General features: G+C 45.9%; 1 protein-coding gene across 2 annotated transcripts in view; it reads right to left on the reverse strand.

The window, feature by feature from the left end:
* Positions 1-24,718, reverse strand: part of baz2a (bromodomain adjacent to zinc finger domain, 2A) — a 49,388-nt gene that overhangs the window by 2,281 nt on the left and 22,389 nt on the right. The window contains exons 4-23 of one of the 2 annotated variants that reach the window (XM_039746566.1): positions 18,383-18,523; positions 13,344-13,523; positions 12,899-13,270; positions 12,740-12,800; positions 12,497-12,605; positions 12,311-12,412; positions 12,010-12,226; positions 11,474-11,535; positions 11,263-11,319; positions 10,954-11,181; positions 10,613-10,867; positions 10,278-10,492; positions 10,113-10,187; positions 9,858-10,023; positions 9,663-9,725; positions 9,432-9,576; positions 945-1,438; positions 685-868; positions 453-608; positions 215-375 (exon numbers count right to left, since the gene is read on the reverse strand). In XM_039746566.1, the coding sequence (XP_039602500.1) occupies positions 215-375; positions 453-608; positions 685-868; positions 945-1,438; positions 9,432-9,576; positions 9,663-9,725; positions 9,858-10,023; positions 10,113-10,187; positions 10,278-10,492; positions 10,613-10,867; positions 10,954-11,181; positions 11,263-11,319; positions 11,474-11,535; positions 12,010-12,226; positions 12,311-12,412; positions 12,497-12,605; positions 12,740-12,800; positions 12,899-13,270; positions 13,344-13,523; positions 18,383-18,523 (3,443 nt within the window). The remainder of the gene's footprint in view (positions 1-214; positions 376-452; positions 609-684; positions 869-944; positions 1,439-9,431; positions 9,577-9,662; positions 9,726-9,857; positions 10,024-10,112; positions 10,188-10,277; positions 10,493-10,612; positions 10,868-10,953; positions 11,182-11,262; positions 11,320-11,473; positions 11,536-12,009; positions 12,227-12,310; positions 12,413-12,496; positions 12,606-12,739; positions 12,801-12,898; positions 13,271-13,343; positions 13,524-18,382; positions 18,524-24,718) is intronic. The other variant, XM_039746567.1, reaches the window with a different exon arrangement.

Raw genomic sequence — 24,718 nt, forward strand, 5'->3', positions numbered from 1 at the left:
ATTTTCCTGGTGGGGACAGGGACTCTGGTGCAGAACACAGAGTGCCCAAAACAACTGACATCTCGGCACGCTCTGTTGGCATTCGGCGCCCGACTGGTAACCGTAGACAGGACAGCTCACCCAAGTAATCCTACGCAACAATGCACCACACTGGGAGGCAGACGAGGGTCCGACACACCCCTCGCTCGACAGATTCTATATAAAGGGTCTTTACCTTTACTTGCAAATCCGAAGCAAAAACCCTCTGCTCAAGGTCCTCAACCCAACGAAGCACCTCGAGATCCACAGCCAGTGCCCTCTGGGTCACCGACCACTGCAGCACAGCATCATGTGACACCTGGCCATCTTCATCAGCGGCTTTGTGAAAGATGGGGTCTAGGAGACAAGGTCCAAACACATGATTAAGACAAGCCAAGCACAATGGACAGCCCAGCCGGGCCATCAGTACATACCACTCTTGGGCCGGTTGCAGATCTCCCTCAGGTACTCGGCGTGCTTGGTGAGATGTTTGTGAAGCACCCTCTCCCTAATGCCTCGCAGATGCAGCGCCTGGAGCAGAGCTGTGATCTCCTCTTGGCCTTGGATCCACCACCAGCCCCCTGTCATGTCTGCAATTGAGAAAAACAAAAACGGGCTCAGAGTGGCGCCACTACCAGCCAATGGGCCAGGAGTCCTGCCACCTACCTGGTGGGACGGCCTGTGGAACGAGCTGCGTGAAGTACTTGTGCTCAATCTGCCTCAAGAACTTGGAAGGCGGACGCCCCCTTCTTCTCTGCAGGCCCCCCCTTCTCCAAGGCTGCTGGGGCTTCTCTGAAGGTGTCGAGGAGGTGCACTGCGGGTCCAGCATCGCCTCTGTCATGCCAGAAGCCTGGAAATGAGAAGTCGTTAGTAGACAGCAGAGTGGCAGGGCCAGCTGGTCACACAGCCTCCCCAGGGACACTCACCTGCAGAGTGGCGGGACACGGCTGAGAGAGCGAGGAGTCGTCACACGGCGTCTTTGGAAGGAGATTAAACCAATGGCCTGATGTCTCAGCCTCATCCTTCACCGGCTCTAGTGTGTTACTATCGCTCGCCACACCGCTCTGGGATTGGTTAAGCCAGGAGATGAAGGCCGACTGGTTGAGATCCTGCTGGCTCGGGTAACTTGCCGCCTGGATGGGGTTGGGCTGCGTTGCACTGTTTGTACTGGGACGCCGTCGTCGCCGCCTACGGGCTTTGGCCATCTTCAGGTGCAGTTCCACCTCGGGCTTGATCTTCCTGGGACGGCCACGACTCCTGGACTGGCTCATCAGAGACACGCTGGTGTCCCACTCTGGCTCGTCTGAAGGGATCGGAGGTGGCGGTGGAGGGGGCTCAGGCAGCGGCTCCTCCTTGATTGGGGAGATGACTGGAACTGAGAAACGCAGACACTCCTCCTTGATGAAAGGATCTTCAGGAGCTGAAATCAGAAGCATACAACGGAATTATAGGTCGTCCGATGGGCTGCTTCACCAATATTCAAAGAACAAGTCACGTTGGAGAGCTGGCGCTGCTACAGAGCACTGGCGCACCCACCACACGACGAAACAACTCGGGATCCCAGTTGGCAAACCCCCAGGCAGACACGCGGTCCAGTCCCACCCTCCAGAAATGACCCTCAATCTGCCACAGCCAGGTGTTACGTGGGCGACCCCTTGGCCTGGTCCAGCTACTCGGGTCCCTAGCAATGAGGATCTTATGAACCGGATCACTCTCTGGTAATCGTGCCACATGGCTGTAGTGCCGTAACTGACGCTCCCTCACAGTGCAGGTCATGTGCCTCATTCAGGACTCGGTGAGCAACACAAAGTCAAACCAGCGGGACTCGAGGATTCTCCAAAGAGACACACATGGAGGAGTCCAGTCTTTATCTCAGGTCACTGGATAGAGGCCATGTCTTGCAAACAGGAAGCACCAGGGCCGTAAAGTCTTGGACCTTCGTCCTTTTGCAGATGTTGGGAGCGCCACACACCCCTTTCCAGTGACCTCATGACGTCTACTGACTTCACAGGAAGAGTCACATGAATGTCACTGTCAGGGTAAGTGAACCTCTCAATGACGAGGTCGACACTCTCTCCATAGACAGACAGACAGACACACTGCTGATGGCCGTACCCAAGAGGTCATTAAAGGCCTGGATCTTTGGTTTTGATCAGGACCCTCGCAAGCCCAGACACTCCGACTCCTCACTCAGTCTCTTCAGACCCCCAATCAAAGCCTCCATTGAAGATCACAGCACCGTCAGCAAAGTCAAGATCCGTGAATCTTTCTTCACCAACAGATGCCTTCCTAGCCGCAACACCCGGTCCATGTGATCATTGAACAGAGTAAGAGCAGAACACACTGCTGACGGACCCCAGAATCAACTGACAGGGTCTACCTCCACTCTGCACAGCACTCCCAGTATCAGTGTACAGGCCGGCCAGGATATCCAGCAACCTCGAGGGGATCCCACGAACCCTCAGGACAGGGCAGCTCGATCAACTGAGTCGAATGCTTTGTGAAAATTGACAAAGACTGCAAAGAAACTCTGCCGATATTCTCGTTTGCGCTCCATGAGAACCCTCAGTGCCAGGATGTGGTCGATGGTGGACCTCTTAGACGTAAAACCAGACTGCTCCAGTCACTGGTAGGTGAGCAAGTGATCACAGATCCTATTGAGGACGACCCTAGCAAGGACCTTACCTGGCACCTAGATCCCCCCAGTCCAGGCGATCACCCTTCCCTTTCCAGAGAGGGATAACAAGTTCCGTTTGCCAGTCAGTTGGGATGATGCCAGTCTCCCAAATGGAAGCAAAGATTGCTTGCAATGCCAGGGCGACAGCCTTACCACCCAGCCTGGAGAAGTTCACCCCAGGATACCACAGATCCCTGCAGCCTTACTCAGCTGATTCACCACCTGTGCCATCTCAGTGAGACTGGGGGGTTCACAGCTAACTGGAGGACCCAGAGATATCCGCTTTGAACACCTGCTCAGAGTAGCCAGCCCAGCGGGTCACAACTGCAGTGTCATCCGTAAGGACCGTTAGGACTTTTAGTTTTCTCAGAGACACCCTTTGTGGTTTTCATATTACACACGTTTGAGATGATGTCGTGGACACGTGCGTGTCAGGGCAGTGGGGCCTTTCAATGATTGCTACATACAACATACAGTCAGGGCCTCAAGTATTTGGACCGGGACACAATTTTCAGAATTATGGCTCTGTACGCTACCACAGTGGATTTGAAATAAAGCAGCCATTATGTGGGGGTGCAAACCACTTGGTAAACCTCCGGCACACGAAGGACAGATTAGACTTTGACAGAAAATAGTTTTTAAAAGTCTGTCCAGTTCCAGAATTCCAAGTTTCTTTGGACAAAGGAAATTAAGATCAATACAAACCAGAATGATGGACAGAGAAGAGAAGGTCTGAGGAATACCACATCACCTGTGAGGCCGTGTTATGGCCTGATCGTGAATGGCTGCCAGTGGAAGTCGGTCACTGGTGTTTATTGATGATGTGGCTGCTGACAGAAGCAGCAGGATGAATTCTGAAGTGTACAGGGCGCTATACGGACTGCTCTGAGTCAGACAAATGCAGTAAAAGTGACAGGACGACACTTCAGTGTCACAGTCACAGGCTGGGTTGATACTTCATGCAATGTGACGCCTGCTCCAGCGGACGCCACTGCTACGCAAGTGTTTTACGGTTTATACCTGCGCGCGTACTTCACATAAATCTAGGAGACTCCACCAGGTGGTAGTGCGAGATATCATCACGGCTTCACTGTACACTGTGTGCACAATTATTAGGCAAGTTGCATTTTTGAGGATTAATTTTAATATGGAACAAACACAGTGCTATCAGTCAATCCAAAATGTTAATAAACCTGAAACCTGAATGTTTCACAACGGAAATGTGAGTGTGAACATCATCAGGGGAATACATATGTGCGCACAATTATTAGGCAACTATTAGTGTGCAGATTTATTATGCAACTAAAGGAAAAATGAAAATTTTCCCATCTCACTTGTTTCTTTTCATCTGTTATAGTGAGAATAATAAACAAACACCTCAAAATTTACAAATAAACATCTCTGACATTTCAAAAAAAATCAATCAATCAATCAATGACCAATATAGCCCCCCTTCTTTCCAATAACAGTCACAAGCCTTTCCATTCATGGAGTCTGTCAGTTTCTTGATCTGTTGACGATCAGCTTTTTGTGGAGCAGTGACTACAGCCTCCCAGACACTCTTCAGAGAGGTGTATTGTTTTTCTCCCCCGTAAATCTAGCGTTTAAGAAGTGCCCACAAGTTCTCGATAGGGTTGAGGTCAGATGAGGAAGGGGCCATGTCATTATTCCTTCATCTTTAAGGCCTTTACTGGCTGGCCATGCAGTGGAGAACTTCGATGCAAGTGATGGAGCATTGGCCTGCATAAAAATCCTGGTCTTCTTCCTGTATCACTGTTTGAAGAAAGTGTCTTCGAAAAACTGGCAGTAGGTTTGGGAGTTGATTTTGAGTTCATCTTCAATGCAAAAGGTCCAACTAGCTCATCTTTAAAAATACCAGCTCATACCAGTACCCCACCTCCACGTTGGAGTGGAGCTCTGTGCCCATTACTGATCCACAGGTCCATCCATCTGGTCCATCAAGAGTCACTCTCATCTCATCGGTCCATAAAACCTTTGAAAAAATCTGTCTTCTGATATTTCTTGACCCAGTTTTGACGTTTCAACTTATGTTTCTTGTTCAGTGGTGGTTGGGTTTCAGCCCTCCTTACCTTGGCCATGTCTTTGAGCACTGAACACCTTGTACTTCTGGGCACTCCAGGTAGGTTGCAGCTCTGGAATATGAAAGTACTGGAGGATAATGGGTTCCTGGTAGCTTCACGTTTGATTCTTCTCAAATCTTTGGCAGCTAATTTGCATCTTTTGTTCTCAACACGTTTCTTGCGACCCTGTTGACTATTTGCAACAAAATGTTTGATGGTTCTGTGATCACACACCAATATCTTAGCAATTCCAAAAGTGCTGCATCCCTCTGAAAGACTTTTTACAATTTTTGACTTTTCAGAGTCAGTTAAATCTCTTTTTTGGTCCATTTTGCCTGAGGAAAACTAGCTGCCTAATAATTCTGCACACCTTGATATAGGGTGTTGATCTCCTTAGGCCACACCCTCCCTCATTACACAAATACACATCACCTGACGTGCTGAAATCCAATAAGCATTCAAGTTAATACAGCGTGGAGTTGGAATATACGCATTAAAAATGATGATATGGTCAAAATACTCACTCGCCTAATAATTGTGCACACAGTGTATTGTGAATTGCCTGAAACATCCATTACATTCCAAGGACACACTGCCACAATATCTCTGAAAAGGATGTTTAACGATTACGGCCATCAATCTGGGGACGCGCCCAGCTCATCACAAGGTGAACACAAGCACACACACACACACTGGCGTCATTATAGTGTCACCAGATCCCCAAACCTTCATGTCTTTGGAAGGAAACCGGAGCCCACTGTGGAAACCCACCAGGAAAACATGCAAACTGCAAAATACTACCACTCTGCCACCGTGTGTAATTATTAATGGTATTCGTTATTTAAATGAAAAGTTAACAATTTACCTGGAAATGTAACATACATATTTTAATGCATTTCATCATGAAAGTATAAATCAAAGGATTCTAAATGTGCAGAGAGTTGGAATATCGGACATTTAATGTGCTCTGTGTGGCGATCTACTGCTGTCAGGTCAGGTCAGGAGGAAGCCCCAGCAGCAGGTAGCGATTAACAACTGGGTCAGTTTTAAGATGACGTTTATGACGGTCTGCGTTAATGAGAAAGTAAACTACGAGGTTAAAGCCAAAATGTCCACTTTGTTCACAAAATACACCTCTTCACCATGTCCTTAATTTATTTCTCTGTAGTTCAAATACGTCGCCGTACATTCTGATGTTGTGAAGATGGGGAAAAAAAAAAAAAAGACGTCACAGGTGAGACTTTTAAAATGTCATTATTAAAGTGTCATTATGTTGGGGGGAAAATGCGACGCTTGAATATAAAAGCACCACAAATGCATCTGTATGTCAGCATTTTGCTTCACCACATTCATCAAACATCAAATCACGCACATCGATCCTGTAGGGTCGCCAAAGCGGCTTTCTGTCACATGTAAACAGAGACTCTGACGTCACGTCCCGACTTGATCACACTGCGCCCCCGACATCTTTCTGGTACTGCAACTCTCGCACGCGTCGCGTTAATTTCTGAGGACCTGCTCAGAGGATGCGTCAAATGAATGCTGGGAACGCGTGTCAGCCATGATCGTGTGGGCGTACGCGTTCTCAGCGTGAAGTATAAACGAGCCCTAAATTCTATCAGACGGTTGTCGTGAGCGCCCTCTTCTACGCGGTGGTGTGCTGGGGAGGCAACATAAAGAAGAGGGACAAACTGGTGAGGAAGGCAGGCTCTATTGTAGGCACGGAGCTGGGCAGTTTGACATCCGTGGCAGAGCGACGGGCGCTGAGCAGACAGACTCCTGTCAATCATGGAGAATCCACTGAACAGGATCATCTCCAGACAGAGGAGCAGCTTCAGTGACAGACTGCTGTCACCATCCTGCTCCACTGACAGACTGAGGAGACCCCACACTATGAGACTCGGGGTAAACGTTAACATTATACAAAGTTATTGTCTGTTATACCTGCATTGTTATCACTCTTTAATTTAATATTGTTATTATCAGTATGCTGCTGCTGGAGTAGGTGAGTGTACCCTTGAGATTAATAAAGTATCTATCTATCTATCTAACTATATCATATAGCACCTTTCACATCTATCTATCTATCATATAGCGCCTTTCACATCTATCTATCTATCAATCTATCTATCTATCTAAAGATGGACGATGAGCCAAAACATACTAGGACAGCAAACCAAATGCTCTTCAAGGCCAAGTCAAGCTCAGCCCAACTGGACATGCAGTTCACTTGCTGAAGACAAAACTGATGGCAACAAACAAGCAAACCCTGGTCCCTAGCAAGTCTTAAAACGAGGTAAATACAACCTCAGACGAACAAGAAAACATAGCATACTCCACCATGTCTTCATCTGTTTACAAGCAGAGCCGCACGGTGGTTAAGTTTGTGGGTTCGAATCCCACCACTGACACATATAACCCTGAGCAAGTCACTTCATACTTGCTCTAATTGGAAAAATAAAAAAGAAATGTAACCAATTGTATCTCAAATGTTGGAAGTCACTGTGCATAACAGTGTCGGCCAAATAAACGTAAACTTATTTCACAAAAACTACGCTAAAATACCGAAGCAGGGTGTGAAAAGTGAAGCCCACCCTTATTGCTTCCATAGGAATTGAGAGCCTGGCGCTGCTAATCAAATGCACTCGGTTAACTGATCCTCAGCAAGTGTGACCTCCTCGATAAAAGCACACGTGTTGTCAGTTTGCTGGTGTGGAGCATTCAGGTGTGTGTTAACAGTGCCAAGGAGGAAAGACCTCAGCAATGATCTCGGAGAAGCAGAAGCACGGGTTATAAGGCCACGTCCAAACAATTTGAAGTCCATCACTCTGCAGTGAGAGCGATTATTCACAAGTGGCAAACATTCAAGACAGCTGCCAGTCTTCCCAGCAAATTCACCCCGAGGTCAGACTGTGCAGTGCTCAGAGAAACTGCAAAAAATCCAAGAGCTCCATCTCAGACTCTGCAGGCCTCCAGTTGCATGTTACATGTTAAAGTTCATGACAGCACAGTAAGGAAAAAGACTGAACAAGTATGGCTTGATCGAAGGGGGAACATGGCAGCATGGCTGAGGTTTGCAAAGTTACATCTGAACAAACCACAACACCTTTGGACAGACGAGCCCAAAGTGGAGATGTCTGGCTACAATGCACTCTGTGACTTTTAATGAAAGCCAAACCCAGCGTATGAGCACAAAGGCGTCATACCAACTGTGAAGCTCGGTGGTGGAGGGCTGATTTGAGCTAGTCTTGTAGCCACAGGACCGGAGCGCCTTGCAGTCAGTGAGTCGGCCATCAGCTCCTCTGTATACCAAAGTATTTGAGAGTCAAATGTGAGGCCGTCTGTCGAAATTGGGTCATGTGGCAGGTCAGTGATCACAGGCACACCAGCACATCTACAACAGAATGGCTGAAAACAGACAAGAATCAGGGGTTGCAATGGCCGAGTCGAGTTGAAATGCTGTGGCGGGACCAGAAGGGAGCTGTGCAGAAACGAATGAACTGAAGCAACGCAGTAAAGAAGAGGGGGCCAAAAGTCCACCATAACGATGTCGGGCAGAAAGTGAGGACTTCAAGTTACGACTCCTAAAGGTGCTTCTACAAGCTACTGAATCAGGGGGTGGACTTGGTTTTTCACACATGGCTTCTCCATTTTTGTTAAATAATTAGTGACACGGTGAATCGGTTTGTTTTGAAACACCTGAGGTTTCATTTAAATCCGTTTAGAACCTGCGAAGGACCAGATGACTTTTTAAATGTACATATAACCGTATAGAACTTTTTCACATGACTGTGCATGGCCGTCGCATGAGTTGATGGAGACTTTACAACTGTTGGTTCTACTTGTATACAAAGCTGCATTTACACCTAACATTAAAACTCATCTCAATTGTTGTATGTGAACAGAAAGCATATTTGGACTTGGGCTCATGTTAACTGCGGCCGCACTGCAGTCTGTTTCTGACCAATGCCAAATGTCGTCTCTGTGATCCATTACCAGCACGTTTCTTGACGTTACTTTTTTTTATTTAAAATGTGGTTAAGTGCCAGCCATTCGTGACACACAATAATCACCCGGGGACAAGCGGATCTACTTTGCTTTAGTTACAAATTCTCTCGCGTGTTCGGATTGCCACTGTCACTCAGCCTCACACGTCGATGTCATCCACTGTCACTCAGCCTCACACGTCGATGTCATTTTTTCACTCAATGCTCATTCTGGTTTGGTGGCGGCTGCTGCTGACTTTCCTGACCCCCAGCCAAGTCAGAGAAAAGAGAAAGCTTATAAAAGTAGAGAGAGATGCAGGGCAGAGTATAAGACTGGTAAGCAGAGAGTTACCCAGGTGTCTCGTCTGTCGTGAATATGGAGTGGCGGTACTTTAATATATTGTGGTCCACATCAGGAATATAAAATGTTACTTTTGGCCCTCAGTAAAACTGACTTTTACACCCCTGCCAACATAGACAATAGACTACAGCAGGGGATGACAAGTGTGCCAGTGAGCTCTACACCGATGATGAAAGCGTACAATTGGGAGGCACTGCTTTGAGGGGTATCTGAGGGCAATGGCCATTTAGCCATCGTCAAACCGCCACAAGACATTCAGGCAAGTTGGTGAGCAGCCTGAACACTGGGACAGTCGTTGTCACTCTTACCTGCTGTCTCCTCTGATCCTTCAACAAGGACACCACCGACATGAGGCAGGACCCAGTAGCGTCTGCGGTATCTGTCCTGGCCCAGGGACAAGGCACGCAGGGTCTGAGAGTTATGCTGCAGTTTCTTTCGGAAGAAGATCTGCCGCTAGAGCAGAGAAAAAGAAAGACGGTGAAGCGGGGCAGCCCACTGCTGGAAGCTGCTTCGGTGACAGGCATACAAGGCAGTGGTACCTTGGTGAGTTTGTCGATCTGACGCTCCAGTTCAGGAATACTGGCCGTCGAGGGGCTCTCACCCTGTAACAAGACAGACACACACCCACGCATGTGGAGATCACTCTCTCGAACTTCACCACAGAAACAGTAAGTGGTGCTTCACTTGTTGGTCTCGTTGCATTTCAAGACCGTTCTCTTTCACTCTTAACGCACCTCGCTTGGTTCTTCCTTCCTTCCACTTCCCCTGCACTCGCCCAACAGCACCGCTTCTTCTAGGGCAGCGTTCTCGTCCTCGGTGATGCGTGTGCTCCGGCGTCGATCGTCCAGGGATGCCTGAAGCTCTGTGCAGCCGGTTCTCTTGGCTAGAGCCATTCTGAGCCTGCAGGGAGGCAAGAGGCCGTTACTGATGACGGTCACAGGAGCTGCCAAGCCGGTGATATCTGTGAGCAGCAGCCATAAGCTTATTACCTGCGCAACTTGCCTTCAATGATCCACTTGTTCTTTCGGTACGTTGCCATGTTCTCCAGCGTCTTATCAATTTCACTACAGCGAGAGTAGAGACGACAAGGGGACGGTCAGTAAGGGTTGGACAGGGAACAGGGACTCTGTGTATCCAAGGCATTGCTGGCCCACCTGATGACCAGATTGCTGCCATTGAGTTCATTAACAACAAATGCCAAAATAGCAGCCTTCTTCTCTGGATGAAGAGATTGGAATGGCTGTGTCCTGAGATGGTCACAAACGTCTGCGTCATACCCATACACCTCCAGGAAAATCCGCAGGGTCTCCGACACAGTGCTGCGGTTCGATGTTAAATCCACAATTCTCTCTCCTAGGATTTTCACAGACTGAAGGGGGAAAAAAGTGAAGATAAATTGTGACCGGGGTGCGGCCCATAATATTTGGGTACAAGGCAACCAGTTCGTACTCGACTCTCTTGGAAGGGCACTACATAAGACACGGCCTACCTGGTAATACTGAGGTAGTCCAGGGTCACGAAGTGCCACCTGAAGCAGTTTGGCCAGCAGGTCAAGAAGTCTACCCAGACTGTCCGTTACATTCATCAGGCCCTCCTGCATTGTGATCAGGTTGGGTACATCATGTGCCACGTCCAAACCTAGCACCTTGCCATAGCTGTGCAAGAACTCCACTGCTACAAGGCAATCCGAGAAGGCGCGTCCTGACAAAACCAGACCAGGAATGTGGGAAAACTCTGGCATGGGCTGCAGTGAAAGGGATAAGAGAGGCGGGCACCGAGTTAGTGAACCTGAAACATGTAGAAGTTCATGTGCTCATCTAGCTGGCATACCTGATGGTCAGTGATGCACATGTCCTCAGTGGGTTTCTTCAGTTCCTCCAAGATCAGCTGCTGCCGCTTGCGCTCTTCCTGCCGTTGCTGCAGCTGTGCTTTCTTTTCCAGTGCCTTATAACTGCCGTTACTCTCTTCTTCCTCCACAGTACTAACAGCCTTCCTTCTTCGTCGTTGGCGCCTCTTTACAGGTGGCTCCCTTGCTTCAGCATCCAATGTGTCATTGTCCTGTAGAACCAAATGGCCATGTTAGGGTCACGTATCTTCTCTAAGCCCAGCCTTTCATTCCCACCTTGCACACGGCTTTACCGTCACACGCCGCCACTGCGCTTTTGCCTTGGTGGCCTCTTTCCTCTTATTTCTTGCCTGTCAGAAAAGTCCAACATAAATTCAAGGTTACTTCATCAGAACTTCAGGAGAGGCCCAATCAACACAAACCTACTCCCTGTGGAGTGCCTTTCACAAGCATGCTTTAGGGCACCATGTTGGTGTTTTTAGAGGACACCCATCACAACCTTACCTTGAGCTTCATTTTCCTTTTCAGTTTCGTTAGTTTTGCTTTGTCTTCATCACTAAGGACAGCTGAAGAGAGGAAGAGAAGAAAAAAAAAATAAAGAACCTGTGCTCAGTTCTCATTTGACTCCATGATGCCCTGGTGGCACGATTATTTTGAGAACCACCATCTGTCACAATCTCTTGCCTAGACAACGGTTTGCATTCCTATTCTCACAGCACGGCTCCTACTTCCAGTGCGTGTTTATTAATGAGCCACCATGGAGGCTGTCAGAATGACAACAGAAGGACTGGGTAGCGGGTGAGGGAGAAGTCCTGCCTTAAATACAACACCTGGCCCAGGATGGGACGGGACTCCAGCTTTCTACTCCTTTGCACCTGTCAAGTGCTCTAACCTTAAAAAACACTGATGATGGAACTCCATAGATCACCGATACCAGCTAGGAACTTTTCCAAGTCCTAATTTGGAGTGTTGCAAGAGTGTTCAGGATCAAGTTGGATCTGGGGAGTTACAGTGCCCGCCAGACCATACCATACCCATACCTTGTGCTTGTAGCTTCTTGAACAGTCTAGCATCAGCTTTGCTGAGCAACCCTATGGTTCCAGACTTGGGTGGCCTCCCTGGGCCTTGGCGCCCTTTGGGTCTTGACCGCGCTTTGGGCTTCTCCTTGTCTGGATTTCGGGGGCGTCCTCGCTTGCCAGTGATTGCCAAGATCATGGAAGGAATCTCCTCATTAGCCAGCATGAACCACTGGAGTCCCTAGTCAGGGAGAATCAAAAGGTGAACAAAACAAAGAGAGAGGAACAAAAAGAAATATGGACTGACTAACAAAATGGCACAAACCTTGGGGGTCTCCCGCTCCTCATAAAAATCTCCAACTGGCATGCGGGGGCTGAAGCTGAAATGCTCCCTACTGACTGGCAGTGTCTGGTGTCGGCTGAGGTACTGTGAAGACACAAGCAGAACATGTGCACTTCCTGCAGGATGACCAAGGGAGAGCAGCACATCGCCCAAGGATCCCCAAGTTACCTTAATGACTTCTGGGAACTGCTTCATTCTCTTGCCGCACGGGGCATAATACCAAGTCTCTCCCTTCAGCCGGGTGCTATTCTTCCGGATCCTGATCTCCCTCTTCCAGCTGCAGAGAAACACCAGCATTCATGAGCAAATGTATGCGAGTTACTGGGCAAATCCACTTGGGTCCCGAGGCTCCCAAAGGTCATGCCAGCAAAGCACCAGTCCCAGCGTCTACCCCACAAATAAAAATATTACCCGTGCAACAGAGGGAAGCGGACCTGCATTTCCGTGGCAATCCTTCTCCTTGGGGTGTGCTCTGGACACACAAAAAAACACAAATATAATGTCAGTGGACACCTCAAGGGGGCTGCTTTCTCCCCCATCATAAACACCAACCCACACACATGCAATTACCGCCAGCTGTTCGACAGGCAGCCTCCTCTTCATCTGTTGGAGCAGGCCCGGGTGAGCAGCATGCCAAGTGCTCCTCAACAGCGCTTTCATTAGTGGCTTTATCTATCTGGTCTTCCTCCTCCTCCTCCTCCTCCTTTTCGCTGGGCTCAGACTGAGGTGACGGGCAAAGTGACAGTTTTTCAGTGCTTTCATCGGTGGCCTTTTCCTCCTGCTCCTCTAACTCCTCCCCCAACTCTTCCTCTGTTCTGGAGGGCTCACTCTCAGGTGAGCAGCAGGAAGATGGCGCTTCAGTGTTCAAGCTAGCTGTCTCCTTCTCTTCATCATTTTCCTTCTTCCTCTCCTCACTCTCACCAAATGACTCCAAGTGGAGATCTGCAAACAAGTACTCAAGTGTTTTAGTAGGCAATGGACAAATGAAGGACGGCCTGCCACTAGGGGCACTCACCACTGAGAGAAGGGGAACAGTCTGTTTCCTGAGCTACATTTCCTTCAGAGATGTCACTGTTCTTGTCCATCTGCTGAATGCAGGGGGGGCTTTGTGGTGGGCTGCTCTGATTTTCTAGTAGAACCCGTGTGGCCACACTCTCAACCTCCTGGTCACCAGAGAGTGGCGACTCCGCCGCTTCTGCAAACAACAGACAACCATCAAGACTCCCCTACAGCCTGGCCCAATTTGAATTCACTGCTTCCAGGAAGACAACCTCACTTCCTGTCAAGTCACTTCATCACTTGGTTTACAGCAAAAATCTGAAACTGAATGACTGGCTTATTTATTCTTCCCAAAGTCGAATTAGAACATTGGAGAAATTAAGTGGATAGGACTGGTGAGCGTTGCTGGGCCGGATGGCCAGTTTCTCTCAAAACTGTTCTCACGTCGAGTTCTGAATATCCCTAAAGTCCTTACTGTCCACCACACTGCCTGGTCACTTATTCCATGTGTCTACGCACTTTTTCTCGACACAGAACCATAATGTTTGTGCGAAATGTGCCCTTCACAAGTTTCCAACTGTGTCACGAGTTCTTGATTAACTCATTTTAAAGTCACGGACTCCATTCGTTCAGAATTTTAACATTTTACTCAAAGGTTAACGTGGGGTATAATTAAACAGAGAAGGTTCAACTCCTACAATCTGTCCTCATAACACATCCCCTGGAGATGCTGTGGAAGGAGCTCAAGAGAGCCGTTGGCAACGGACATCCCAAGAATTGTCCGCAATCTCTCATCTGCAGCGACTGGAAGTGCTTGTATGAGGTCACTGGCGTCAAAGGAGGTTCACCCAGTTATTAAATCCAAAGGTTCACTTACTTTTTCCACATCGCACTGTGAATGCTTGCCAGGTGTGTTCAATAAAGATATAAGATAATAGTTTGTGTTGTAGTAGCTTAAGTATATCGTGTTTGTTATAAATGTCGCTTAGATGAAGATCAGATCACATTTTATGACAAACTAATACCAGGTCAGTCCAAGGGGTTCACATACTTTCTATTATAAAAGAAAATTGGTGTGGTACACATGCAGAGCAGGTTAGAGATAATGGAAATACGAAAATTCAAAAGTCTCAGGAAAAGGAAAGTAAAGATCGCATTAGCACAAACAAACGGAAAGTATTACTCAGTGAAATAATGGAAGAGCGGAACAAGACCGAATATATTGTTCACATTTAAACTTTAAGTCAGAGACTTGTAGATCGTCTAATCTGTGTTGCTATCGGGGGGGGAAGAGGCTTATCTGGGGGAGGCTTATCTGGGGAAAAAAATAAAAGATTTGCTGTTTGGTGAAATCCTGCGAGGGAAACCATTTGTGTGAATGCTAGTGTCAGACACATTTCTTGTAGAGAGAAAGAAACGATATTCACTCACAGGCAGTTATATGTTGCGTTGTCACGATGCAACTCCAAACACGGAATCAAAATTCAATGCGATAGACAAAAAGGTAAAAGTGAAAAGAGATTGAATATACAGTCATTTGAAAAAGTTTGAGAACCCCTCTCAGCCTGCACAATAATTGACTCTCCTTTCAATATAAAAGATCACAGTGGTATGTCTTTCATAGGAACATCTGAGTACTGCGGTGTTTTCAGAACAAAGATTTTTCAGTGAAGCAGTATTTAGTTGTATGAAATTAAATCAAATATGAAAAACTGGCTGTGCAAATAATTTGCAGATTTTGAATGCCTGTCACTGCTCAATGTTGGATGAGCTCATCAAGCCTTGAACTTCACAGACAGGAGTGTCCAGTCATGAGTGGTGAAAGGTATTTAAGGTGGTCAATCGCACGTTTCCTTCCCTTTGACTCTCCTCTGAAGAGTGACAGACAGCATGGGATCCTCAAAGCAACTCTCCAAAGATCTGAAGACAAAGATTGTTGAGTCTCCTGGTTTAGGGAAGGCTACAAAAAGCCATCTCAGAGGTTTAAACTGTCAGCTTCAACTGTAAGGAATGGAATCAGGAAATGGAAGGCCACAGGCACAGTTGCTGTTAAACCAACACAGCAGGTCTGGCAGGCCAAGAAAAATACAAGAGCAGCATATGAAGAGGCAGGATTGTGAGAATGGTGACAGACAACCACAGATCACCTCCAAAGACCTGCAAGAACATCTCGCTGCAGATGGTGTATCTGTACATCGTTCTACAATTCACCACATCTGTATGGCAGGGTGATGAGAAAGAAGCTCTTTCTGTTCTCATGCCACAAACAGAGTCGCTTGTTGTATCAAATGCTCATTTAGACAAACCAGATTCATTTTGAAACAAAGTGCTTTGGACTGACAAGACACAAATGGAGTTATTTGGTCAGAACAAAAAGCGCTTTGCATGGCGGAAGAAGAACACCACATTCCAAGAAGAACACCTGCTACCTCCTGTCACATTTGGTGGAGGTCCCATCATGCTGTGGGGCTGTGTGGCCAGTTCATGGACTGGGGCCCTTGTTAAAGTCGAGGGTCGGATGAATTCAACCCAATTTCAATAAATTCTTCAGGATAATGTTCATGCATCAGTCACAAAGGTGAAGTTACGCAGGGGTTGGATATTCCAACAAGACAATGACCCAAAACACAGTTGGAAATCTACAAAGGCATTCATGCAGAGGGAGAAGTCCAATGTTCTGGAATGGCCGTCACAGTCCCCTGGACTTGAATATCATCTATGGGATGATTTGAAGCAGGCTGTCCATCAAATTGAACTGAACTGGAGAGATTTTATATGAAGAATGGTCAGAAATACCAACATCCAGAGTCCAGACACTCATCACAGGCTACAGGAGGACAGCGTCTGAAGGCTCAAAGGAGCAAAAGGAGGCTCAACTGAGTATTGATGTCATATCTCTGTTGGGTGCCCACATTTATGCACCTGTCTAATTTTGTTATGATGCATATTGCATATTTTCTGTTAATCCAATAAACTTGATGTCACTGCTGCAATCCTACTGTGTCCATAAGGCATGTCAGATATTAAAAGGCTCAGCACAATGAGAAGCAAAAATCCAAAGAATTAAGAGGGGGTCTCAAACTTTTTCATATGACTGTATGGACATAAGGTGATATGACAGAAGTGCACTGCATGTGATGCAGATCGCGTGTCACATGGCAGCAGCAGGAAGCCAACAGCTGATCAAGCAAAGAGGAGGTTGAAGAAGAAAAAAAAAAAAAAAAAAAAACTATTTGTTTCCCATTGTATCACTGTTTAAGAGGGGGTGTCGGAGGAGTGATTGCGTCTCCTTGGGGTGCGTTCAGCCTCACTCTTCACAAAGCGACTGGCAGAGACAGGAGGGGCTGGAAAGCGAAGCGAGCAAAGCCCCCTTGTTATAAAAGAAAACCTTGAGACGAGACTATTGCCAAGAGATTTTTTCAAGTCCCGCCCTCCTCTCAATCGTTTCCAGTTCGCGGTCCTCTCCCTTTTATTGGTGTGAATGCTTTCGTCATCACAGTTCCTGCGCTCTCCGTTCTTATAAATTTTTACGTTTTCCTCATTTTTAAGTCCCCAATAAAAGAAGACGTATTATGTCCAAATCTTATTGAAGAATTTTATCCCAGAGGGTTATCAAAAGAAGAAATGAGTACACGGGCAATCCTAGCACAGAGAAACGATGAAGTCAAATGAATTAACGCAAAAATTGACGATTGGTTACATGGCAAAATTCCAAAAATTGTAAGCTTAAAAAGTATTTGCGTGTTCATTTCAAAGCCAAACAGAACGAAAACGTATAATGCAATGAATAACTCTAATGCAACATGAAATTTCTTTCGATTTATTATTTTTTAATATGGTTGGGATGGAGACAGTGGCACTGACCAGAAAGTTAGAGACAGAGCTGGAGGTTAGCATTTGCTAAGATTTGCATTGGGTGTGACGAGGATGGATAGGATTAGAGATGAGGACATTAGAGGGTCAGCTCAAGAGGGGCGGTTTGGAGACAAAGTCAGAGAGGCGAGATGGCGTTGGTTTGGACATGTGCAGAGGAGAGATGAAGGGTATATTGAGAGAAGGATATTAAGGACAGAGCTGCCAGGCAAGAGGAAGGCCTAAGAGAAGGTTTATGGATGTGGTGAGAGAGAACATGCAGGTGATGGGTGTGACAGAACAAGATGACGAGGACAGGAAGATATGAGAGAAGATGATCCACTGTGGCAACCCCTAACGGGAGCAGCCGGATGAAGAAGAAAAAGTTAATTACACACTGTAATGTAAAATAGTTAGTTCTATTATGCATGTGTAACAATTCCCAAGAAAATAATCTGTTTAAATTGTACATCCGCTTCCCCATACGCGAGTGGCACAACCGCAAAGAGGCTAGTGAGTAGGCACCCGCTCGGGGCCTGGCGAACGACGCGAGCAGGGAGGCCCCTAGTTTTTAAAAAAACAACATAGATTGGCAAGAAAATCATTTTGATGATCCTGCAGTATGTTTGTATCATTTTTGATCCACTCGCTTCAGATCTGAACAAAAATCGCTTCATTTGTCCAGAAATGTTGACAATGGTAAATCTGCATTACGTGCACTGCTGTTACATGTTGAAAAGAATATCAGATGGTCTAAAATACAACATTAAGAAAACAATAAAGCCAAGCAGATGTATTTAAATATGCCAAGAAGAACGTGCACTAAATCAAGCAGAATAACCACGTGGCCGTCTGCCTGGCCAGCCAACAGTAAAGTGCAATGGCATTTGTCTTTCCTCCTGCCGTGTTCAAAATTACAAAGGGAGTTCTTCCAGTGGATGCCAGCTGTAACTTTAAAATGTCTTCTTTAAAGAGAATACAGGACAACAAGGCAGAAAGCTCTTCTTCATATAGAGAACTAGAGACACATGGAACGAGTGAGGGGTAGACAGTAGGACTTTAGGAACATTCAGAACTCAGAAGTCAGGTTAGGCTTAATAGCCGCTTCTCATCCTAACTGTTTTAATGGAAAAACGGTGAAGATCGAGTGCGAGTGGAGGTGCGCAGATTCGCACAAACTATGAGGTTAGTCTCCCTACTCACCTCGCTTACCTTCACAAGAAACCGCAAAGTCCCCAGAGTCCAACGGAGGTGTCAGTATCTCCTCTTCCTCTCCTTCTTCTTCTTCTTCTTGTGCCAAATTAACATCAGTGTCAGACTCCTGACAGACATCCTCCATTGGACCTAAAAAGAGAGGATTAGCAAGTGAGACATGTCAACCTATAGATTCGGAAAGCCTGAGCTGCCTGCCCAAGGAACATCACGACAGGCCAAAAGTGAGGCAGAAGTTGATTATCAAAATGGCAGGACTGGCCAAATCTGTACCTCATTCACCAGCCCCATCACTTGTACGATCAAGGAGAACATGAAACCCGGCATTACGAGATGTTCTGGAATACGCTACACTGCTATTACCGCCAAAGCTGCCAATATGCAGGGGATGAAAAAACGGCCAACAACTGTGAAAATGGCAAAGATGTTACTCAAGCCGGTAAATTTCCTCTGTGTCTCTCCTAAGCTATGTCTGGATTATGGACTTTTCATTTCTGGGCTGACGTTGCATTATGACTTCTGGTTGGAAGGGACGTCAGATTTGACAACTGTTGTTGCTGATCTTGTCCCCTGAGTAAGTCAATTTATATGAACAGAAATCACTGGGGCTGTCAAATTACCTGACGGCATGATGACCCTCCACTTCCAAAGACTTGGGTGCTGTCCCCCTTTTCTGATAACCAATAATACAATGCTTGACAGGGCCAGTGCTGTACGAGGGGCTTGCAGGTACGGCTGTCTTCCCAGTGCATAGCACAGGCCTGGCAGTTGGCAAAGCGACACAAGCAGGGGGCAAGGCCCACTAGTAATAATAAAAAAAGAATAATAACAATAATTAATTCCATTTGGAAAGTGCATTTCTCACTACTCAAAGCACTTTACACAGACTAAGGGGAACCACTTCAACCACCACTAATGCATGGCACCCACCTGCAGGATGAGACAGCAGCCATTATAGCACCAGTATGCTCACCACACATTAGCTGTTAGATGGTGAAGGGGTGAAAGATAACCAATCAGAGACAGGGGACGATCAGATGAGGCCATGAGGGGCGATTTAGCCAGGACATCCTGATAAACCCTGTTCTTTTCTAAAGATGCCCAGGGATTTTTGAGGACCACAGAGAATCAGGACCTTGGTTTTATGTCTGATCCGAAGCATAGTGATCCCGTTACTGCACTGTGGCATTTGAAACCACACACAGGCCACCGGGTAAGCGCCCCCTGCTGGCCTCAGTAACACCAACCCAAGCTTTTCCTAGAATTCAGGGGTCCCCAACTCTGACCCTGTTTCTTTTTCCGGTTTCTTTGTGGTGGCGGCCTGCGCCACCACCACCTACTCAAAGCATCATGATGCTCCAACATTGATGGACTGAAAGCCAGAAGTCTATGTGACCATCATCATCAGGTCATTCCATGAAAACCCTAAATACAAAGAGGACTGTTTGACTTATGTTAGGTAGATTGCCCAGAGGGGACTGGGTGGTCTTGTGGTCTGGAACCCCTACAGATTTTATTTTTTTCTCCAGCTTTTGGAGTTTTTTGTTTTTCTGTCCACCTGGCCATCGGACCTTACTCTTATTCTATGTTAATTAATGTTGACTTATGTTTATTTTTTTATTGTGTCTTCTATTTTTCTATTCATTTTGTAAAGCACTTTGAGCTACATTTTTTGTATGAATATGTGCTATATAAATAAATGTTGATTGATTGGTCCTGGAGGACCCCCAGTGGCTGCAGGTTTTCATTCAAACCCCCTTTTTTTTTTAAACTAGTGACCAGTTCTTGCTGCTAACTGACTTCAATTAATTTTAATGGACTTGTTTTTTTAAGATTTGTTTCTCTTTATTTGCTTCATTTCTTTCCTTAAATGGCACCCAAACAGAAATGTGAACAACAACAACATTTATTTCTATAGCACATGTTCATACAAACAGTAGCTCAAAGTATTTTACATAATAAAGAATAGAAAAATAAAAGACACAGTAAGAAAACAAAATAAGACAACATTAATTAACATCGAATAAGAGTAAGGTCCAATGGCCAGGGGGGTGAGAGTGAAGTGAGGGAGCCAACAGAAGACCAACTAAGTCAGGGTGTCAAACTCCAACCAGCTGCTCCATCGGGCTCAGAGTCTCGTTGTTCATTAAACTCGCTCTTTAATTCCGTGGCTTGTTGCTGCTCTCATTGTGCAATGGCAGACGTTTCCAAAACTGTTGATTTTCTCTTTTCTAAGAACTCTGGTCAAATGTTCTGGGGACCTGTTCTGAGCAGACCTTCATCTTTCTTTATTTTCACCAGTTGTTTTGGCTCATTTTGTATCTCGTTATTGTTTGGCTGCTAATTAAGGAAAAAAGGGTCTGAGTCTTCAAGAGCAGGTCAATTCAAATGAATGGAAAGGGAGTTCATCAGCAGCAAAAACAGGTCACTCATTAAGAAAAGGGCCAGAATGAAAACCTGCAGCCCGCCTCTGCGGCCTTCCAGGAGCAGAGTTGGGGACCTCCTGTCCTAGATTGTCTCCCATCCACAGTAGTGGCTGCTTAGCTTTCAGGTGGATGACCCATTCTGAAACGCTGATGTGACATTTAGACTACCGGACAGCAAACTGCAGACAACACAAGAGGCAAAGCTTCAGCAGAATGGAAAATGGACCACCCAGTGGCTGAAGGAGAAAAAAGTGAATGTCCTGATGTGGCCAGTCAGAGCCCAGACCTAAATCACAGTGAAAATCTGTGGAAAGATCTGAAGATAGCAGACCACCAACGCTCACCATCTGATGTGACCGAACTTGAACAGTTAAACTGTAAAGAAGAGTGGGGGGCAAACATTGAGTGGGTTCAGTCTAGATGGGCAAAGCTGATAGAGAAAAATCAACAGACTCAAGGCTGTCATTAAAGCAAAAGGTGGGTTGACAAATGACATTGACATTGGGGGGTCCTTTATTCATCTCAGTAGGTCTTGTTTTTTATTTTTAAAATTCTTCTGCATTGTAGCTGTGATTTCTTTCACTTGGATGTTAGAGATGGCATTGAGTAAGTAAAGCTAGAAAAAAATAGTTTGTGTGTTTACATTTAAGGCTGTAAAGCAAAAAAAATGGGAATATTTCGAGGAAGGGGGGATTCCTTTCTATACCCACTGTATATGACAGAAGAAAATAATAGGCCAGCTTGGAATGAATGCTGTATTATAGATAACCGTTTTCTCTACGTATTTTATAAGCTTATAAAAAGCAATCTCGTTGAAAAGAGGAGCAGCGAGGCCCTCGACTGACTGACTGATGTGCTCCCTAACACCGTAGAAAGCAGTGAGCTGTGACTGACAGGCGCTATAAAGCCCTTCGTCGGAGCCAACGTGCCATTGGAGATCAGGACACATTTCAATGACGGCCACTCCAAAGTAGGCACTGAAGCAGATGCCAGTGGCCTAGCGGCTCCATCACACTAATGTTTCCGTGTGACACAAGCGAGGAGACTTTTACCAATCTGACTGCGTAGCAGACGATGTAAGAAACGTTCACATATTTAACAAGTAATGGAATGGTTGCTAAACGAGCAGAACCTACTAAAACACACCAATACAATTTGGAGTTTGATTAACCCCCACTTGGTAACTTTTTCTTTTCTTATGGGAACTCCCTTGTGGCTTAGGAGGGAGAACAGAAAGCCACATGCCTAACTAGACCAGATGGCTCCTCCAGCTGGCAGGGGGACCTGTGCCAAGCCTACATTTGAAAAGGAAAAAGGCAACTCTTTCTTTCTTACTGGATAGAAACCTCCATGTGTCATGGCTGACAACAGAAACCATCCAAACAGGCTGTGTGTGCGAGTATACACACACACACACACACACACACACACACACAGAGCCAAGTTAGACCCCACATGATGTCACATAGCAGCTTCTAGAATATGCAAAGCCAAGCAGCATTCAGGCAGGAAATTTTAAAGTATAGTAGACTAGGGGGCTTCGCCCGCTGCTCGTTTCGCTCACCAACCCCTTTGCCCCCCTGCCAGTGGCCGCCTCTCTAAAACCCCCCTTAAACGGTGATACAATGGGAAATAAATGCATTTATTTCTAACTCCTCTTTGCTCGAGCAGCTGGTGGCGTGCTGCTGCCCTCACGCGTGATCTGCAATTCGCTCGCCTACCCAATCCCCCTGCCGGCAGTAGGCGCCATTGTGAAATGGGGGGACTTAGTGCACCCCAAGGAGACACAGCCACTCCTCCGAAACCCCTCTTAAATGGTGACACATTAAGACACAAGTAACAGGTGGTTTATTTCACCTCCTCTTTGCTCGAGAAGCTGTTGGCCTGCCGCTGCCACTTTTATTCCGCGTGATCTGCATTTCGTGTGGAGCGTCGAGTGTTTTAAAAGCCTGTACGGCACCTGAATATTCAATCGCTTTTTCGCCGTTCTGTTAATTCCCCAAGTCATATTTTCAGATTGTTTGCGCTAATGCGATCTTTACTCTCATTTTTTGGAGATTTTTGAATTTTCCTACTTCCATTATCTCGAACCTGCTCTGCCTGTGTAGCACGGGGCCTGCGTCTGAAGGTTGGAAGTGTGACGTGACTCGTCCGTCTTGCGGGACGTGAAAGTGTCTTTCTTCAAAAGATCTTGTCACATCTCGTCGCAAATTTCTTTTTTATAACAGAGAGATGTTGAGAATGTATATGTGAACATGAAGTGAATATGGCTGGGTGCGAGACGCTCTAGAGCAGGGGTGTCAAACTCCGGTCCTGGAGGGCCGCAGTGGCTACAGGTTTTCATTCTAACCCTTTTCCTAATCGGTGACCAGATATCTATATCTATATCGATATAGATATAGATATCGATATATAGATATATATATATAGATATAGATATAGATATAGATATAGATATAGATATAGATATAGATATAGATATATATATATATAGATATATATATATATATATATATATAGATATATATATATATATATATATATATATATATATATATAGATATATATATATATATATAGATATATATATATATATATATATATATATATATATATATAGATATATATATAAAGAGAGAGATATAGAGATAGAGATAGATAGATAGAGATAGATACAGGCAGACAGACAGATAGATAGATATATAGATAGAGACAGACAGACAAACAGATAGACAGATAGATAGATATAGATAGAGAGATACTTTATTAATCCCAAGGGGAAATTCACACTTTTTTCACTGCTAATTAACTTTTTTCCCCTCATCATTTTAATATCCCCTGTCAGAGCTCATTTATACTTACGTATGCGCCCGCATCATAGCTGCCACGCGTTCCCAGTGTCCATTTCACGCGTCCTCAGAAATTAACGCGCCGCGTACGCGAGTTGCAGTACCAGTAAAAAGTCGTATGGGCGCAGTGGGATCAAGCTGGAATGTGACGTCAGGAGTCTCTGTTTGCTATCCACATGTGACAAAAAGCCGCTTTGAGGATCCTAAATCGATGTGCGTGCGTCGATGTTTGATGAACGGTTCGATGAGGTGAAGCAAAATGCCGACCTACAGATGCATTCGTGGTGCTTTGAGATTCCAGCGTCGCCTATTCCCGATCGTAATGACACGACACATTTTAAAAGTCGCACATAACATATTTTGCGCCGTCTTTTTTTTTTTTTTTTGGTTTTATTTGCAACTTCACAACAGCAACGGAATGCACAGCGCTGTATTTGACCAAAATTTTGTGATTAAAGTGGAAATTTCGGCTTAAATCTCGACATGTCCACTTTAACGTCGTAGTTTACTTTTATCATTAAAGCAGACCGTCATAAACGTCATCCCAGTTCTTAATCGCTACGAGCTTCTTGGACCTGACAGCAGCAACAGATCAGCACTCGGAACAAATTAAATGTCTGACATTCCAACTCTCTGCACATTTAGAATCTTTACATTTATACTTGATATCACTCTTTATGTATGTTACAGATAAATTGTTATTTTAGTTTAAATAACGAATACTGTTAATAATCACACACATGGGGGTGACACGGTGGCAGAGCGGTAGCGCTGCTGTCTCGCAGGGAGTCGCGTCGCTGGTATTGCCTGCCTGGAGTTTCCATGTTTTCCTGCTGGGTTTCCACACTGGGCTCCAGGTTTCCTTCCAAAGATGACTCCAGTGTACGTGAGTGTGCTTGTATTCACCTTGGGATACCCCGTCCAAGGATTGTTTCTACCTCGTGCCCAGTGCTTGCTGGAATGGACACATCCCTGGATTGATGGATTTAATCATTAAACATCTTTTTCTGAGATATTGCAGTAAGGTGTCTTCAGAATTTAATGGCAATTCA

The sequence above is a fragment of the Polypterus senegalus genome, chromosome 3 (genome assembly GCF_016835505.1).
Source record: "Polypterus senegalus isolate Bchr_013 chromosome 3, ASM1683550v1, whole genome shotgun sequence".
NCBI classification, from domain to species: domain Eukaryota; kingdom Metazoa; phylum Chordata; class Cladistia; order Polypteriformes; family Polypteridae; genus Polypterus; species Polypterus senegalus.